Raw genomic sequence first — 20,556 nt, 5'->3', positions numbered from 1 at the left:
GGTGATCCCAACTGCCTCATGTTGCCCCACATCATGTGAGGGGCTCTGCCATGAGTCCCCAGAAGCTCCAAGGCCACTGCAGCAGCCAGTGAGTCCGGGGAGGGGATTGTTTCTTTTTTTAAAGAGCCAAGAGCTGGGGCAAGCAGGGCAGCCATGGGGGGGCAGGGACTGGGAGAGTGGGCAGGGGTTGGGGAGGTCGTGGCAGAGCCCCCCACACAGCATGGGGAAGTGGGGGGCAGCAGGGATCACCCCCCTGCCTGGCAGCAGTTGGTGAGTGGGGGCTTTTTTTTAAAGAGCTGGGAGCTGGAGCAGGTGGGGCAGCCATTGGAGGGTACCTGAGGGAGTGGGAGGGTGTTGGGGGATGCTCAGGGAGGCTGGAGAAGCAGGCAGGGGATGGGGAATGGTGGGGATCCCCCCATGGTCCCCTCCCTCTTCCTCCAGCCCCCTCCTCCCCCTTTCCCTACTTATCAGCATTGAGTCCGGGTCCAGCTCCCTGCAGTAGCAAATGGGGACTGCCCGAATCGACGAACTCTCTGAATCTTTTCTGAATCAATTCGGAGAGCTCTGAATTGATATGGACCTTTTAACTGGTTCCCTGATTTGATTCAGATTTGGAAATTTGGCCACCAAATTAGGCCAAATTTCCTCTGAATTAAATCAGCACCTGAAGCTTCACACAGCCCTGCTCATTTCCATTCAGTTTTAATCAGAAGGTATGTGTTAGGCCTGTGCAAATAGGCAAATATTTGATTCGGATTTGGCCCAATCCCCTGCCTAGTCCCGGCACTTAAAAAGGCCCTGCACTTGAACATTCCCCCAGTTCCTGGTTCAATTCCCCAGCTCCCTGATCACTTTTGTCAGCTTTTCCCAGGGGGTGCAGGCCCAAGGATGATGCAAGATGACAGCAGCTCTGAACTATTTCCCCAGGTGGCAGCAGGTGATCCAGAGGTTGTGTCCCCTGGGAAGAGCTGGGGAATCAAATCAGGAGCTCCAGCTGACAGGTGGGGCTGCCCCAGCCTCCTAGACAGGCACAGCACCCTCCAAACCACACTGCACCTATGCCATGGGGCAGCTGTCATACAGGTGCCAGGCAGGTGAGGTGATCCCTGCTGCTCCCCACTGCTCCATGCTGCGGTGGTGGGGGGTGCTCTGTGATAAGCATGCAGAGGCCCCAGTTGCTGCTCCTGTAGCCAGTGCGTGCAGGGCTTTTTTTTTTTTTTTTTAGGTGCCAGTAACCTGGGCCAGGTAGGGGATGGGGCCGGGCAGGGCAGCCATGGGGGCTTTTCCTGTGGCTCCCCTGGCTGTGCCTGCCTCTGTCCCAGCAGGGGAGCTGCAGGGGCTCTGCCCTATTGCCACTTGCCTAGCCAGGGGTGTGGGGCATGATGCAGGCGTGGCTTGCTCCATGCAGCAGCAGTGCATAGCCCCCACTCCCAGCGCTACTGCACCTGCATCAGCGCTGGGACCAGGGGCTCTTCCCTGCCACCGCTTGCCCCCTTCTGCCTGGAGTGAGCCGCACCCACATCCCACTCCCCTCGCCACTCCAGCTGGGCATGCAACCCCCCCACTCCCAGTAGTGCTGCACCTGCATCCTGCGCCCTGCCACCCCCCTTCCCAAGTAAGGCACCCCCTCCACCCCAGCTGAGCAGTTTGTCCCAGCCCCAGCCCCAGCCCCTATCCCTCCCTCCCCCACTCCCCTTCCCTTGCTCCTCCCCCAACTCCGACAGACTTACCAGCTGGAGGCAGCTGTCAGCTGCCTGTTTAGTCTATGGCAGAATATCCAAATCAGCCAAATCTTTTTCTGAAGCTTTTCCAAATTGATTCAGATGCTTTGAATCAATTCAGAGCGCTTATTTGGTCTCCCAATTTAATTCAGATTTGGAGATTCTGTCCCCGAATCGGGCCAAATCTCCTCCAAATTGAATCAGCTACTGAAGCTTCGCACAGCCCTAGTATATGTAGGACAACCTGCACAATGTTACATCAAGTAGTTTGTTTAAGCCTTGAATAAAGAAGTTGTGTTAAGAACACAAGAACTTTGTTATATCATTATTTTTGAACCACCATCACTTGCCATGACTTAAAATCCTATGGGATCTTCAATGGGAGTAGGGTGCGGTTAGTCACAAATTTGAGGAGAAATTCTATTTTGGTTAATTACATTCAGTCTGCCTAATTTCCTCTTGTTATTTCAATTGCCTATAGTATTCTTCACTTCCTATCTTAAATGATTGACTATAGAAACAGGTTCAAAGGTCAGAATAAATTGCTATGTAGTAGTGCACTTTGTCATCATCACTTTCTGGTGATCCCATTTGTTTCTGACAGATTTGAAATTTTCATTTAAATATTAAGTTTCTAGCCCTTATTATTCCAAAGAAAACCCTGATTGTAAATTGACACATTGCTTTCGGCACAAACTGCTTGCAAAAACTGCCTGGAAGACTTTGAATTGACCTATTAATTTCACTCTGAATCTTGTAGATGATGATGACCAGCTACTCCAAGTTTGTGGGCAGAGCTTCCCAACTCAATCCATCCCCCAGATTGGGCTTGGATTGATGAGCTTAGCTTGACACAAAAATGCATATCTGAAATCTGCTCAGATTTAGCATAGTTCAAAGCTGGAATCCAGAATTAATCCATAAATATAATTCTACACCCAGTCCTGGGGCCAATCCCACAAGCTGCTGGGCAGAACTCTCACTTAAGTTACTAGAAGCTTTGCTTGAGGAAGACTTATTGGGCCCAAGCCTTCAGTTTGTGAAAAACGTTTGGATCCTTGTGCAGAGACAGCCCATAGAATGGAAGATATTTTTTGCTAAAACTATGTGTGGTGAAATGTCTTTTGGGGCTCAATCTCGATCTTTTAAAACTTATGGAATATTAAATATTTCTCAGCATTTCAAGAGGGAAATAAAAAATGCTGTAGAAGTGAATTCTCCTTGGAATGCCAGCACTCGGCAGCAGTTTCCAGTTCAAACTGCTCCAGAATGTGTTACTTCACATTAATTGCATATAGATGCACCCATGGAACCTTATCCACTGAGCTTCCTCAGTGCAGAACTGCACAAAGATAGATGGGTGCATCTATGCAATTTCTATCAAGCACTAAGTACAAGGAAACTTGCAGTTTGGAGAGGTAGTGAAAGACTTTCATAGGAAAGTTGAATATAATATTGGTCATTGCAGATAAGAGACTACAATTACCTCTAACTTCCCATCAACTCCCTTTACCCCATTACCATCAGATGCATACTTCACAAACACACAGGAGCTTTTGTACTTACAGGTGGACCTGAAAGAAAGGAAATGAAAAATAATTAGTGTATATTATACTGAACTCTAAGGACAAAGTGTAGATGATTGCTCCATACTGTGCCATCTTTATCCATTCATGAGATGGAATAAACTCTGATTGAATGTATTTGTTTCACCTTCAGATTACTCCATTGTGCTTTGTGGCTTCATCCTGATTTACCTCATTGAAAATGAGATCAGACTCAAACCAGAATTTCCCTCTCTGTCTCTGCCTTTCTGCTTCTTGCTCATTTTCAGGTTAGGTTAGTCAAAATCACTTTACTACCAAGGACAAATGACAAATTTGTGCAATTTGATTGGAAAAGCACTAAGGTTAAATATGTTGACAACAAATCAAGATACTGCATCATCACTTACAAACAGGAGGGTTTAAATCCACTTAAAATGCCATGTAGCTTCTTTTACCATATTCTATGCTATTTAAGAAAGGAATCTTTCCATTTACTTTCACTGTTTGCATTACCTTCGCTGAAGGTAATGTAAGTAAAAGATACTTCACATGAATTTATACTTATGTAAGAGCTTTCATAGCTACCTGTGCCCATTCTAATAACACATGAAGGAATGTAACTTGGGGGAACGTACTCACCAAGGAACTGTAAAAAGCTATAACAAGGTTTAAGCTAAACTAGCTGCTTTAATTTGTGCTTTTTTGACTCCTGATTGAGTTAGTGACATTTTAGAACCACTTGCACATCAGTAGAGGGTAAAAGTTTTAGGAGAGTCAAATGGAAAATGAGGGGTGCAGTACACACCTTTTTATAGATCACGATATCTTGTCTCTTTTCTTATTTCTTTTATCAGTTGAGTTCCTGATTCAATACCCTCCCCCCATCCCATTCCCTTTTAAAATCAGATTTTAATAACAAAAGGTAAAGAGGAAAGAACTTGTTCTTTTCAGGGTCTGTTGGCCTCTGACTCTAAAATTTAATGTGCTGTAAGAGGAATCTCTCAAACTTCCTCAGTCTAACCTCAGGCAAGGTTCTTTGAGTAGATGTGATATCTTTTATTAGACTAACTGAGTAGCTGGAAAAAAGTTCTTAGCAAGCTTTCGGGGGCAGTCACCCTTCTTCAGGCATAGGGAGTCTCTGCTGGTCTACATATTCCTGCTATGAGTGTGTCTGCCTGGCACAATGTACTGGCATGCCAAGATGCTCAAACTAACTCTGAATGAGACAGCTTGTGTACCAAAAGCAGTTTAGCTATGTCAGCTTAGAAATGTAATGAGTTTTGTGTCTTCCTGAGAATAGCCTGACCTTCTGGGACCTGGCACATTTTCAGAAAACAGTTATAAGTAAAGCAGGCTAACAAACACAATCACACAACATCTGTCCTCAAAGTCTAGAAACTGTACCTCATCTACACTCCCCTTTCTGCTAAACATTTTAAAAAGCAATTTGTACCTTAACATAAAAAATAAACAGAAAATTTAATCTGACACACAGATTTTTTTTCCTTTTTCTCTCAAGCTTCCTTCTCAAGACAGCCACTGCTATATTTTGGATGTTTGTGGTTCGATGGAAATGTTTTCCTTCCATTTTTGTGGGTTAAATGGAGACAGATGTCTACTATGATGTCATAACCTGTTACTGTGACCATTTGTATGACACCACAGAGTATTTTGGGCTGCCATTCAACAACCTCATCATCTCTTCTTACTGTAGCCATGGGATGCTTGACACGTTGGAACCTGATGTGATCAGATTGCAGTGAAGCATGCCAGACCTCTGTCAGCAGTAGCAGCAACGGCCTGGCCTGACAGTGCTCTACATGTCACAACATACATTCTGCTTTTCCCCCTCTCCTCCCACCTATGGCTTCATCCCACCTTCCTTTTATTATGGCTCTGTGAGCCATGGGGACCTATCCTTTTACTCCTCATATTTCAAAATAGGGATATGCATGGGTCCCAAATATGCATGTATGTAGGTCTAAGAATCCATAACACTACTGACAATCATCTTACGTAGATTTATCCTTTTCTCCCGTCCAACAAAATTCTGTTCAGCACAGGACTGAATCAATATTCATCCCCTGATATCATCTGGCTGAGGGCAGTTATACAAGTCAGAGCAGTACTGGATTCTTCCAACTTATGCCTTGCTGCCCACAGATCCAACATGCTCTGCCAACAGCTAAGAATGGCTGGGGTATAAAGATGTTGCAACTGTACTTTCAGTTACTCATATACACTTCTGTCAGTGAAGCTCACTGTGCTGCCAGGTGACACAAACTGGTACAAAGGGCATCTGAGAACCAAAGCTAGTTCTTGGTATAAATTAAAGGATTGTGAGGATGGTTCTGCCTTACATAAAGCTGCCAGAGGCCCCAAGTGGCATTCTGGCAGTCCAGGATTGTTTGAGCACAGACATGCCTGGGCCATGTCCCCTATATTGGAAACAGAATGGGGTAGAAAAGTCAGCTCCATGCTACTCTACTCGGGGATTCAGCTGTTTTAGGATATCTCCATTACCCACATAAGGCAGTATTACAGCTGCTTTGTGCCTCCAGGCACCATAGCAAGTAATCATAACCAGGCTGACGACTGGTCCCAGAGTATTTAGTCAATAAGCTTAAACAGCCTTATTTGTTACCAAAAGCCCTAAATGGTGCTCACTCATCAGTTTCCAAATCCCCAGCTTCTCTTATAATCACTTTGTAATGGTTATTATGTGAAGCTAGTACAAAAATGTGTAGCACCCGTAAAATATAGTGAACCGGACATAAAGATAGGCAGCATAAGAGGCTGCCATAATAAAATACTATTAATTTCCTACTTAGCCTAATAAAACCCCTCCACACTAGAACTGAGGCAAACCTACTGTTGAAACCAAAAGGCCTAAATATGGAATGTAGCACCAGTTTGCAACAGAGTAGAAGGCCTTGACTATGGGGATCTCAGTTCTGTTTGGGTCTAAAGCAGGTGCTGTCTTTTTTGAGAGGCCACAACTGAATTTAGATTTCCATGTGTCCAGATTAACAAGATCAGAGCCACAAGATGATCCCTTTTAATTTTGTGTAGAAAAAAAATCAGAACACATGGCTTGCTGTGGCTGCATGTCCCAGCTGGACCAGCCTAACTGTATGTTCTGATGCTGGTAGTGATTTGCTGAAAGTGAGTTAGTTAGGAATGAGCCAGCCTTTTATTTATGGATTTAAAAGAAGAAAGAAATTATCCACCTCCCTTAAATAGGCTCTGTAGACAGTCCCTGTGCTTGGGAGTTACCTAAGTACCCCCTTCCACTCTTTCTTCATTTCTTATCACTTGCTAGATAAGATCCAGGGTACGTTGCTGAAACAAATGGCATAGTATACATGCTGTTCACAAACCCAATTAACATGTATGCCTCTGGTTGTATGAATCTACGCATTGGAGGAAAAAAGGCAGGCTATGCACCACAGAGAAGAGAGGGATATCAGAAATGGTGAAGGGCAGGAAAGCCTCTGGGAATGGTAGGCATGGAAGAAAGAATAATCTTGGCATGACTCTGGAGGCTGTGAAGGTCAGGTCAGCAGAGCACCCATCACCAATTTAGCACAGTGGGATTTATGTGGATGGGAAGAAAAGGGAGTGCCCCTTTCCAATGTGGGACAAAGGGGCACTAAAAAGTAAATTTAAGGAAGTAACCAATTCAAAATGTATTGAAAATGGGGACCCCAAGATGCTGTCTTACAACAGGCAGCTGGAGGAAGAGGTAAGGGGAAGAATGCTACTACAAGTGGAGACTAACTCTATTTGGTTTTGGACAGAGAGAAGACTGTGGGTGAAAACCACACACCTAATCAGAGACAGATGCTGCACTCCCCCAGTCAGTAAAAGAGGGGTGTTGTGGGGGATGGAAATGAGAAATGTTCTACATAATGAGGTGGGTGACCTTCAAAGGTATAACCATAACTTTGGCAGTATCTGGGAAAGATGTGAAAAACATCCATTCTCTATTTTATCTGTTGCCACCACCTTTCGTCCACATCCCCACAGAGTTTTTAGAAATGCTCCTGGCATGAAAGTCCTCAACCAGAATAACTTTGAAACTGCCCTTTAAAGAACAGGAGCCTAGAGTGTTAGCGCAGACAAAGCTGATGATTGCAACAAGAAGAAAAATGAAGCTGTAGGCAAAGAAAGAGCTAGGCTATAATAGCTATTGCTTTATAATAGCTACTGGATTCATCTCTTTATTCCCAAATTACACTTCTCCCAAACACCAGCTTTCTATGATACTGATCTTTGCTGCTGTTAAAAGCCAGAGAAAGGGAAATCCTATCTCTATTTTCTAAAGGAAATATTGAACTGAAAAAAATGGCTATATTAAGTTAACAGCCCATGGGCCCAATCTTGCCAACCATTAACAGTAATTTTACTTCCGTGAACTGCCTCATCAAATTCAGTGGGACCATGTATGTGAGTAATATTAGTGAGTGCAAAAAACTTTTTGACTAGCATAACTCATTTTGGAACCTCCCTAACATCCTATAAAACCTTCAGCATTTAAAAGGGTCCAGCAGAATTAATTTAAACACTTAATTTATAAGTGTTCCTAACTTGTAAAATAATAATGGATTTGTTACAAGCATAAGAAACCTTCCTGTCTGAGGCAATACAATTGCACAGAAAAGCTAATGAGCAAACTGCAATTATCAAATACAGTGGATAGCTTTTCCTTCTACAGTATACTAATTCCCATATTTTATTTCTGTATCTGTCCTCAGGGGAGCTAATCTATTCTTCTGGAAGATGTTTACTTTAAATTCTTTGGTTGCTTTTCCTTTGAAAGCCTTTGGAAGCTGCCAGCATGCAGAGCTGAAGAGTCTATGTACAAGAATATTTTATTGAATACCAATAAATATGTGGGGTTTAAATGGAGAACTTTCTTTTATCAGGTTCCCAATTTTTCCTTAAAATCCTACAGATACTGCTGAATAAAGAAACCTCTTGACTTCTTTTTTTTCTTTTATTTTTGTGGTTTTCTTTCAATGGGAGAAGTGCGACATTCAGTACAAATGTTGAGATTTTCAGTTTTTCCATATTTTCTAGAGTATTCGCTTTGAGGGAAATATTCAGAGACCAGAAATCTAACCAATATACTGTATAGGGCTGAGGCTCATTCTTATTTGTGCCAAAAGAGTACTCGCTTGTGTTAAAAATGGTCTGGGTTAAACCCCAATATATAGAACTGGTAACAATGAAGACACTTTAATTTTCTCACATCAAATATAACTCTTTCAGGGTAGAAATTTATAATAATTAAAAAAGGATTATTCACCTTTGGCAACATGTGATAGCAATCAAACTTATTTCCCCTCACCATCATAATTATCCATCCACAATGAAAAAGTGCATCAATTTTCACAATTGTAGCTCTAAAGGGCATTTGAACTGTTCCAATGAAAAAGTTTGCTGACCTGATTGGACCCTTAATGGAAAGGTCAAGGTTAAAATTAGGGATTCTTCTCCTGCCTATAACTCAACTATTTGTATAGAATGAGATACCAAAAATCAAGATTTCATCTCAGTGGGAAAATAGAAATTAACTGTTTCAGTCAGCCAACCACTTCTGAGCAAGCATTCTTATATACAGATATCTGATATAAAATGATAGAATCACAGAAAATTAGGGTTGGAAGGGACCTCAGGAGGTCATCTGGTCTAACCCACTGCTCAAAGCAAGGTCAGCTCCAACTAGATCATTCCAGCCATGGTTTTGTCAAGCCAGGCCTTAAAGGCCTCCAAGGATAGAGATTCCACCACCTCTCTGGGTAATTCACCCTCCACGTCAGAGAGTTTTTTTCCCCCTAAAATGTAATCTAAGTTTCCCTTGCCAAAACTTGAGATGACTGCTCCTTGTTCTGTCGTCTGCCACCACTGAGAACAATCTAGCTCCATCCTCTTTGGAACAACACCCCCTTCAGGTAGTTGAAGGCTGCTATCAAATCTCCCCTCAGTCTGCTCTTCTGCAGACTAAGTAAGCATAACTCCCTCAGTCTCTCCTCCTAAGTCATGTGCCCCAGCTCTTTAATGATTTTCATTGCCCTTTGCTGAACTCTGTCCAACTTGTCCACATCCCTTCTGTAGTAGGAGGCCCAAAACTGGAAACAGTACACCAGATATGGCCTCACCAGTGCTGAATAGAGGGGAATAATTACTTCCCTCGATCTGCTGGCAATGCTGCTATTAATGCAGCCCATTATGCTGTTAGTCTTCTTAGTACCAAGGGCACACTGCTGACTTATGTCCAGCTTATTGTCCACTGTAACCCCCAGGTGATTTTCTCTAGAGTTGCTGCTTAGCCAATAGTCCCAAGCCTGTAGCAGTACATGGGATTCTTCTGTCTTCCTAAGTGCAGGACTTTGCATTTGTCCTTGTTGGACCTCATGAGATTTTTTATGGCCCAGTCCTCCAATCTGTCCAGGTCACTCTGAATCCTAGCCCTACCCTCCAGGGTATCTACTATTACTCCCAGTTTGGTGTCAGTCATGAATGTGCTGAGGGTGCACTCCATCCCATCTTTCAGATCCTTATTGAAGACATCTTAGGATATCATAGGACGGGAGGTGAGCAATATTGTGACACAAAAGGCACATCAACACATGCCAATTTAAGGCACATTAGCCATTTTTAAGGTGCATTAAGGACACAGGTCTACAAATGTGCACCATTAATGTGCCTTAAAAATGGTCATTTTAAGCTATTTGCACCTAAATTTGATACTTGCTTTTGCAAAAGCAGGTATCAAATTTAGGTACAAAGAGCAAAAGTGCCTTAATGCTTGTGGAGATGAACTGAGGGACATCAATGTAGTATGTCGACTGACTTGGGACTAACTTTAGTTCCAAGTCATCCACATACTGCGTTAATGTGCCTTAGCATGTGCACGTGTAGATATGCATCTAAATTGCCTTAATGCGCATTAGACAAATGCACGTTAAATTTAGGCACACATAAAAGCATGTGTAGATGTGCCCAAACCAGAATTCCTTTTTATAGTGGAAAGCAGACCTGATTTAGAGTTATTAGGTCTGCTTCATTTCCAAATTTGCCCCTATCATTCCAGCACTTGGTTTAAAAAGAATGAAAGCCAATTTTCTGTTCCAGTTTGGTTGAATTGTACCCCTTGCAAGAAAACTATTTTTATGAAATATTGTTTCAGATTGGTGCTTCTTATTAAATTTCTAATATCTACATGTGGCATTCCTGAAGGGAAAAGGAGAGCCACCCATGCCGCAGCTGCTTCCTGGGTGGGGTGGCAGTCAGCTGACTGTGGCAGCTGATGCCGCTGCTTTGGGGAATTAAAAAACCCCACCAGAAGCTGTCAGCGGAGAGGAAGCCAGCTGGGAGCGTGCCAGCCAGGCAGAGACTATGGGTGCTGGCTGTGGTGGCACTAGAGGCACTGCCCGACAGCAGAGGAGTGGGAGCCCTGTCTGGCACCAGGCTGGGGATAGGCAGTTCCCAGCCCCTCAACATTAAAATATTCAAGTGGCATCCCTCTTGGGGAGGACACCAGATGCCTGCAACTCAGACCCCTGAGGCCAGGGACTGAAGCTCTAGGCTTATCAACATCCTGGCGGTGGGCTGGATTATCAAAGCCAACACTGGACCCCACAGTCAAGGGGCTGACATATCATTGGGACGAAGATCTGAATACCTGAGCGGTTGGCAAGTGGATGGGATGTAGGGAAGGTGGAGCCCCGAGGAACACTACGGCGCACCTGTGAGTATCCTGTCTTCAGGTCTGTAGGGGAAGAGAACACCGCTGAACCCCCTCCTTCTTTACATATACCAACAAGTCGTGGCAGGAGAGTTGGGGGACCCCGACCTTGGGGGCAGAGTTATACTCGCAGCACCTACTCAAGGTGTGACACTAGAGCTGAAATCTCATTAAATCATTTTGCATGATTTTGGCATCTTCTGTTTTAAATCATAGTCTTGCCTAACTCTAAAGTGACTCCAGATGCACATACCAGTTTATCTGCTCATCTCTACACAGTACAATTTCAGCCCTAGAGAAACCAAGTCATGGATTAGGGTGTCACAGAATAAACTTAGAATGGGCACATCTGCACAAGATGCTTAACTGCACATTAGTGTAGTTTACTGCTAAGTAAGCATTTGTGTCTACAGGTGTATGTGCTTACTATGCAGTAAACCTTCTAATCCTGAGTAAATTTGCTACCTGCAGATGCAAGTAGCAAATTTACTAGAGATTGGTAACGGCTCAGTAGCACTCACGTAGATGCCTGACCAGGAGCAAAATCTGCTCCTGGTCAGCTGTCCACCAGGAGGTGGGAATTAGCTCCCTACCCCTAGAAGCTGCCTGCTGCTGGGATGGGCTTTGTCACAGTAGCCTGGGCAGGGACTATGTCCCCCTACCCTCACAGCAGGGAGCTCCAAGACCTCTGCTCTGAGATTGCAATCAGGGAGTGGGGGCTGGGAGATAGGGGTCCCCCAGCACTGGCCCCATGGTCACAGAGCTGGTGCAGGGAGCTCCCTGCTCATTGGGGCAGGAGACCCTGTTCTGTGTCCAGCTTCACAAGCATGGAGCTGTGGGGGAAACAGGCTGGGGAGCTTGTTCCCCACTCAGCTCTGCACTCATGGAGCTGGGCAGGGAAAAAGCCCCCCAGCCTGTTTCTCCCCAAGCTCTTCACTCTTGAAACTGGGCAGGGAACAATCTGCCCAGCCTCTGCCCATCATGCAAGGTGAGGGCTGGGAACTGTCTTGGTCAGGGACAGGTCCCAGCCCTGTGCCCTGATTGGGTGATTGAGTCACAGAGCTTTGAAAGAGATGCAGGGGTGGGGTAAGTCCCAGTCCCCTGCCCCAATCCATGGGTGGGGCACCTAGCATCGAGCTAGCTGCTAGCTATTCCACCAGCAGATTGGGGCAGGGGGCCGGCATGTGTAGATGCCTGCCCAAAAGCGCTTACTCCAGAGTATCTTACAGCAGAGTAAACTTAGGTATATCAAATGCATGTGTAGACACGGCCATTTTCAATGAAGCAGCAAAAATAGATGGTAACTTTCATCTAGAATTAACCGTGGAATTTCTGAATTATGTCATGTCTTAGCTATGGACAAATCTAGTAATTTTTAAAAGAATTTCAGTTAAAAGAACTACACCTTCCACTGAAATATTTGAGCCCCTTCTTTCTCGAAAATAGTAAAGAGGAAGACCCCCAATCTTGCAACTCACTAAGTTACCAGCCAAGCTAACAGTATAGAATATGTTGTATTTTTCCAGTTACAGAGCAGCATATCACATAGTACATTGCAGAGTAGCAAGCCATTGGACACTTTTACGTTGTAAGACCTTATAAATTATGTAATGTTGAACTTGCAATAATAAACATTTTAAAAGAAAAAAATAATTAGATACCCATGCACTTCTACAGCAACTGAGACCTGACATTGGAGATCATAACTGATTTTGCAATACCCCAGAAAGAAAATGTAAGCCTTTGTCTGCTCCAGAAGCTAAACTCAGTAATGCTGTTATATCCGGAATGACACAGTAAATCCAGTACTGCCTGTGGCTCTGGGCTCATTAGGATGTGCACCACAAGCAGATCAAAGGCAGGAGGCATATCAGAGGTCCATCCTCTTTATACTCCCCCTATAAAATTAATGGTCATATGGAGGGGAGCAGCATAGTCATATATAAACAAACTCATTCTTGTGGGACATGATAATGCCTGTATAACTATACCAGCACAGACCTTTTGGGATTGGTCTTTAAACACAGGACACTTAGTGTCAGGAAAGAGAAAACTGAAAAAAGTCTCAGATGCAGCAGCCTTTTGTACTGCTATGTCCTTCCACCACTAGAGAAAGAGTAAAAAATGCCCCTCAGGAACTGAATAGTCTGGTGGAGGTTTAACTATTGCAAGACACTGAAGGATTTTACTAGGGCAAGAAAGCATTTTACCAGATGGATACTGAGACGCTTACTCAACATACACAAAACCTGAACTACATTTCCCAGTCCTTTCATTACAGCTCTTGAAGTGTAAAAACAGAAAAGCCCCTCATGGCAGGTCATATCACATCACTAATCATCTGTGGTCCCTCTTTTCTGGACAGGGATACAGCCCTGCTTCTCTTTTATCTTTCATGTCCCAGTTCTCAGGTTTTCTTGTCACAAATTCCCATCTGAGTAGCAGCAACAGGTGTACAATGCTGGCCCAGGTCATTTTCTAGGCTACACCCCTCAGACTGTTCCACAGTGTAGTCCCATGACACATCCTTAAATCAAGGTGAGGTGATGCAAGCTGATAATGCTATGATGGATGTGAAGGTTTGGGACTGCTGCTTTATATACAAATATGTTTTGGCGTTTTTTGCCACTGTGAAATGCACAATACTGGGCTAGACAGGCTTGTGGGCTGACCTAGTATGGTTTCTTTTAGGTTCTTATATTTTCCTTTGCTTCCTTCTCTTTATAAATGCCCACAGAACAAAACTGTAAAATACTTTGCAGTAACACCACATGAGCACAAGGCTGATGCAATGGAACGTTGCTGTAACAGGATGAAGTTGTGAGTTCCAGGAATGGTTTTGGAAATTTAACTAAGGGAAAGCAAAGCAAGTCTGTAAAATTTTCACTGAGGAGTAACCTACAGTGTGTCCTCCCAGGTATTTTAGATTTCTGCAGGCCTGCTAAAATTGAGGAACCAGCTTAGATAAAGGTCCTGTTTTCACCTTGATGCCCCACTTCAATGGTGCTGCTTCTTGGGGAGCAAACCGTACAAGCAGAGCTCAGAATGAAACCTTCAAACTGGTCGTGGTACAAACCAGGCCAATCATTTTTCCCATCACATATTTTCAGAGCAGGTGGTTTGTGTGAGCCAGGGATAGTGCTTCAGGAGATGATCTAAATCCATTTCCTGTAAACAAGGAGCAAATCCATGAACAGCAGGGCGGGTAGTAAGGTGAAAGTCAGAGCTTGCTCGCAATGACAGTCACTTCCAAAATTCTTCCTATCACTTCTAATAGAAGGTACAAATATTTCCCTGAGTATGACCACCAGATTCTCTGGGAACATTAACCCTACGTTCAGGCAAATAGGCGGCTATGAAATATTAGGAAGGGAATTGAAAACAACCCAAAAAGCATCATTATAGCCCTGTATAAATTTATGGCAACAAGGATGATCAGGGAGAGACTAAATAAGACAGGACAGTTCAGTTTAAATAAAACATAGATGTGAGGGGATGATAGAGGGTTTTTAAGATCATGATTGCTGTGGAGAAAGTAAAATGGGATTCACCATTTACTATCACTTACAATACTAAAGTGGCAGGGGTGGGAGTGTGGGAACAACAGCAAACATTAAATTAAGTAGGGAGCAGATTTAAAAAAAAAGTTCTTTTTCACAGAGCGAGCAATTAATGTATGGAAATCATTGCCACAGGATGTTATAGCAGCTGACAATTTAACCTTCAAAAAAGTAATAGGCAAATCCATGCAGGATAAGGCTATCAGCTGGTATTAAACATAACAGGGCTGCAACCTCTAAATTAGGACTTCCTAGGCCTCTAACTGCTTGAAGCTATAGGGAAAGAGAAGCAGTAGACAGATCAGTTTGCACAGGCCTTTCATAAATACTCTTTCCCTTAGCATTGGCTCTGTGCCACTGTGAAACGCACAATTCTGGGCTAGACAGGGCTGTGGGCTGACCTAGTACGGTTTTTTATGTTCTTATATTTTCCTTTGCTTCCTTTTCTTCATAAAAGGATGCTATCTTTATAACCTTTCCCCAGTCTCATTCCTGTGAGTTGAATCCTTGCTTATTTGTTGATTTTCATTTTAAAAGTACATTTTATTTGTGTGCAAATGTGGCTTTAAAATGCTACATGAGCCATGACAGGCCTGGTGTGTAGGCCATGTCCCTATTGTTGGCTGTCCCCCATGGTGTTCCAACTGTGTTGCTCAAAAAGCACTTCTCACCAGCACTTTGCTGAAAGGCACTGTAGAACTGTAAGTTACTGTTAGTACTATTTATCCAGCTGTAGCACTTGTGGAGTAGGTAGATGGAGGGGTAATTAGAATAAACATTTCAAGAGCTGGTCGGGGGAGGATGCAACATTTCCCAACAAAGAGGAGACCTCTAAAGCGCCTCTTAGAACAACAACCTCTGAAAAAAAGGAAGAATTCTGGTGGGGGTGTATGGGAGCTGCAAATTAACTGCACATCGCAGTTTTTGTGCAACTGACTCACAGTACAAACTAGTTGCATGTCTGCATCCACTCCCTTAAGCTTCAGCTGGGGACAAACCACTGCAACAAAAGGGATACAATAAAAGACAGGACAAACCCAGGCTCTTGTAAATGAAGGGGAAATACAATAGTGTCTGTAAATGGTTAATGGAAGATACCATTCCGCTGTCTCATTCTACAATTCAGCATTCTTGATAAAAAATAAATGCAGGGGCTAATGAATGCAAACATCAACACCATCAGTCATCATTACCATCATTATTGACATCATCATCGACATCATCTGGACAAAATGTACCAACTATGAATGCCTCAGATGACAACTATGTTCAGAAATAATCTGAATCTCAAACTCACTCTCAGAATAGCTCAGAACCAGATGCAGAATAATCTAAAACCTTATAAAAATTCTTTCACTCATATCTTTAGAGAAGAGAAGGGTTCCTTGGCATTAGAAATGATTTTTCAATACATTGAAGAAAAGTTAAACAGCAAAAAGGACTCCAAGGTTCCACCTTTAAAAACTGTTAATAACAACATAAACAGTAACAAAAGTCAAGAAAGCTCTGCTTTAAATTCAAACCCATGATGACATTACTGAGACACAGTAATTAATTAATGCCAGTAGCTGTCCAGGTCTGTGGAAGGCTGGAGATAAATGTCACAACTTCTCAGCTTCCTAAAAAATTAAAAGATAGGATAGCTGAACTGAGATATACAAACAAAACAAACTAATCAGAGGAGATTATTTTAAGAAATCTGGAAATTCAGTAGAAGCTGAACTACAATTTTTAGTTCCAGAAGAGATCATCAGGTTCCAGACAGAAACCTGGGAAAGTCCACAAGAACAGAGCTGCATGGATTTAAAATATTCCTTTTCTTTCTTATGTCCTTGTGACAAGGTATTTAGCAGAATTCACAGATTTGTTGGCATCTGACAGAGCTGCACTATGAGCACTTCTAATATGGCCTCAAAATCTCAACCTCTGGGCTTCTAGCTGCTTACCCCAGTGTCCATGCCACTGGAGCAGAATATTTAAATTGTTAAAGCAAAAAAAAGAAAAAGTTCAGCAACAGGAAAATCTACACAAAATGGCAGAAAAAGTCAAGATAGCCCTTAAAAAAGAAAAAAAAAAACTATTAAGTGCCAGGACCACATGACATTTACGGGTTTTGGCTTATGTACATCATTGCATGCAAGATTAGCACACTGCCTTCACACAGTTATATTAGGAGAAATCATTGAATGGATGACACATGATGACAGTACTGTGTGACTTATGAAAAATAAAAGGATGTATTTCCAGCTACTAAGCCTTTACACGTCTTGTAGCCATGTGGTAGCAGTTAACATCTAGAAGATTACATCAAACATTGACCACCTGATAAGACACAGATATTTCACATAGGAGCAAAAGGATGCAAGTATACAAGATGCATCCAGAATCACTTTCTGATTGACAAACAGAGTACAAGAAGGTCTTTTGATCTATACCCACATTCGTGGATACAGAATATACTAAAATTAAATGGCAATGTAAATAATATTGCTAATTGCCTATGTTTAGCTGAGACCCCATGGAAGACTGATTACACTGTCCAAGGTTGTAGCTTAGTCATGTTAATATCCAATTAGGAATCTTCCAGGGACTTGCTGTTGGCCCTGCTTGTCATCATTTGCCTCTTGTCATTGCCTACCTTTCTGAGAAAAAACTGACTGGGCTTCATCATGCAAAACATTATTATGTGGATAATCTTAAACTCTTTTCATACTCAAATAGAGATATCCTAGTTCTGATATAGATTGTTAAGACCTTTGCAAATCATACCTGCATGCAGTTTGGTCTATATAAATCAATCACTGTGACCAGCAGTGAGAGCCAAATTATAAGAGTTGGATGGTCTGAGTTTAGCATCTGAGGAAATTTTTGATCTATTATCTCTTGAAAAAAAACTATACATATGTTGCCATTTTAGGACAAGGCTGCAACACTGATGTTTGAAAGAAAACTGAAGTACTACAAGAAGAGGTTCCCTAGGCTCCTGAACTCCATACTCAATAGAAACAACCTCTTTTTCCAGAACATCAGCACTGCTGTCATCCCAGTTGTATCTGATATTGCTGGTCTAGTAAATTGGACTCTGGGAGAACTAAGACAGTTAAACAGGGTGACCAGAAAACAACTTACCATACATGGAGCTTCACACTCAAAAGGTTATTTGTGCCCAGGCACAAAGGAAGGGGGTTGAAAATCCTAAAGAACTTTGTGTTTGGAAGCATTGTCTATTTTCCAAATATATAAAAGAAAGTAGTACACTGGCTTTAAAATGAGTGGGGAATGAGAGAAGTGTTGAAGAAGGCAGGAAAGACACTGAAGCAGAATATAAAGACTATTACTGAAGCTAAAAAGAAAAATTTCCGCATGGAAAACAGGTTAAAATTCTTAAGAATGCTCATGAAGGGTGTCTGTACATGGGCTGGGAGGCTGCTCTAAAGCACTGTAATTAGAGTAAGTTGAGCAGACTTAATTAATTTCATAGATTTCATAGACATATGGGCTGGAAGGGACCCCGGAGGATCATCAAGTCCAGCCCTTCGCCCTAGGGGCAGGAAGTCAGCAGGGATCATAGGATCCCAGCAAGATAAGCATCCAAATGTGTTTTGAAGGTGTTCAAAGTGGGCACGTGAACCGCCTCCAGTGGCAGTCTGTTCCAAACCTTGGGGGCTTCGACAGTGAAGAAGTTCTTTCTTATGTCCAGCCTGAATCGGTCACAGTGGAGTTTGTGACCATTCCAAACACACAATCTTGTCATCCCTTGGGGGGCTCTGTTAACAGTTGTTCCCCCAGATCCTGATGAGCACCCCGATAAGCTTATAGGTGGCCACCAGATCACCCCTGAGCCTGCGCTTTTCCAGGCTAAAGAGCCCTATTGCTCTCAGCCTGTCATCATATAGACTGTTTTCCTGCCCTCTGATCATGCGCGTGGCTCTCCTCTGCCCCTCTCAAGCTTCTCCACATCCTTTTTGAATTGCGGAGCCCAAAACTGGACACAGTACTCCAGCTGCGGCCTCACCAAGGCCGAGTACAATGGGAGAATGATGTCCTGGGATCTGCTTGAGAAGCATCTATGGATGCAAGCCAGCGTTTTGGTTGCTTTACTCATCTTGTGGTCAACCATGACCCCCAAGTCCCTTTCATTTGTAGAGCTAACCAGCGTAGCACTATTGAGCCCATATGCATGGTGCAGGTTTTTCCTCCCAAGGTGAAGAACCTTGCATTTTTTGGTGTTGAACACCATCAGGTTCTTGTCTGCCCATTTCATGAGTCTGTCCAGATCTGCCTAGATCACCCTCCTGTCCTCAGGAGACCCAATTAATTGAGTCTGCTGGAGCGTGGTAATTACTTTGCTCCAGCCAGACTCCACATCTCATGTATCAGTGTCCCCATGCTTCCAAATTGTGGCAGGGGTCCTTTAACTAAAGCTCGTTCATGCTCGTTTGCTGCCTTTTTGAAGCATGGGGATGCTGATACATGAGACGCTCCGGCACTTTCATTAGAACAGCTCTCGGAGCTGCTGTAATTAAAGCATCCTCCTCACCCACCCCTGGAGCATCTGTAAAAATGCCAGAAGATTCCTCCAAGTGGCTAAAGACAACTGCCAACTGGAATTCTCATTAAAGCTGCACAAGACCAAGACCTTCACACAAACTGGTGAGAATGCCATATTTTAAAAACTGGTGAAACCACAGATAAATTAAATATATGTGCTGAAATTATAATGCAGCTTGTCAGCAGCTTGATGCTGGTATGACGTTCATAGCAGAAAAGTCATAACCAGGTAGCCAGTGCTGTCCGTTGGAACCTGTGAGCCAACACATCTCCCTAGAGGTAAGTAGTGGGAGCACAGACCTGACCCAATAACAGAAAATGACTGAGTGATGATCCTTTTCCTGAGTGACTTCACTTTTTGACTGGATAGACCAAGAGAAGCCAGAAAACCACATGCCCACAAAAAACACTATTATGGACATGATTTGTCCATGGAATGAACATCTGGCTGAGAAGGAAGAAGAAAATATCTCCAGATATGAACCCCTAAGTAAGGAATTAGAAAGAACATGAGGAAGTAATCCTCAAGTATTACTAAGTGTCATGGGTGCCCTGAGGGCACTACGGAAGTCCCTGATCAACTGCTTCAATAACTCCAACATCTCTATCAGCTTCCAGTCTGCCAAGACAACCTCCATTTTGCAACTGTATCTCAGATTCTAAACATCTGGCTAAACCTGAACTTATGATGCAAGATTGCCAACTCATACAGTGACACCAGCATGTGATATTATGATGTGCTTTGATGATAACAGCAACAATGATGTATTGTCATAGCACCCAGAAATCCAGTCATTGACCAGGGCTCCAGCATGTTAGGTGCTGTACAAAGACAAAACAAAGATGGTCCCTGCTGCAAAGAGCTTATGCTTCTGGTTAGGGCAGGGGTAGGCAAAATACAGCCCTGATTGGATCCAGTCTGTGGACAGATGCCCACCAATTAATTGTATCTGGCCCAATCTGCTGCACTCTATATGGGGCCAAGCCTCACCCACTCCCATTTGGGGCATCACATGCTGCTCTCCCACCCTTACTCACCAAAGGGCCCTGGCCCTGACCCCAGCCAGTGCACACAGCTTACAGGAGAGGCTGTCATTACTGCAGCCACATAAAAAACAGTTTGGCCCCCCACCTGTAGTGGCTCCTCCTCCTGTCCCTGCTGCAGTGCTCCAGGCAGCAGGTAGGGAGCAGAAGAGGTGGCTGGGGGCCGGGGCTGACAGCTGGGGATGGAACTGGCAGGAGTGTGGGGCTGATGTTGAGGCTGGTGGGAATGCAGGGCTGAGGCCAGGGACAGCAGAGCATGGGGCCAGGATTGGTGGAAGTGCAGGGATGGTGGAAGCATGGCATGGGATGTCCCAGGTGGGATTAGGTGGGGCTTGGCCCCATGTAGAGCACCAGGGAGAACCTGCACCACCTGGGTGAGC

The 20,556-nt window shown here is 43.6% G+C and overlaps 1 protein-coding gene across 4 annotated transcripts in view; it reads right to left on the bottom strand.

The window, feature by feature from the left end:
- The window catches only part of COL13A1 (collagen type XIII alpha 1 chain), a 185,096-nt gene that overhangs the window by 111,951 nt on the left and 52,589 nt on the right, over positions 1–20,556 (bottom strand). For all 4 annotated transcript variants that reach the window (XM_019538523.1, XM_019538524.1, XM_019538525.1 and 1 more), the window contains exon 3: positions 3,288–3,295. In XM_019538523.1, coding sequence (XP_019394068.1) covers positions 3,288–3,295 — 8 coding nt within the window. The remainder of the gene's footprint in view (positions 1–3,287; positions 3,296–20,556) is intronic.

This window comes from Crocodylus porosus, unplaced genomic scaffold (genome assembly GCF_001723895.1).
Source record: "Crocodylus porosus isolate Cpor-Errol unplaced genomic scaffold, CroPor_comp1, whole genome shotgun sequence".
In the NCBI taxonomy this organism is placed as follows: domain Eukaryota; kingdom Metazoa; phylum Chordata; order Crocodylia; family Crocodylidae; genus Crocodylus; species Crocodylus porosus.
This window is presented reverse-complemented; position numbering and strand designations above follow the sequence as displayed.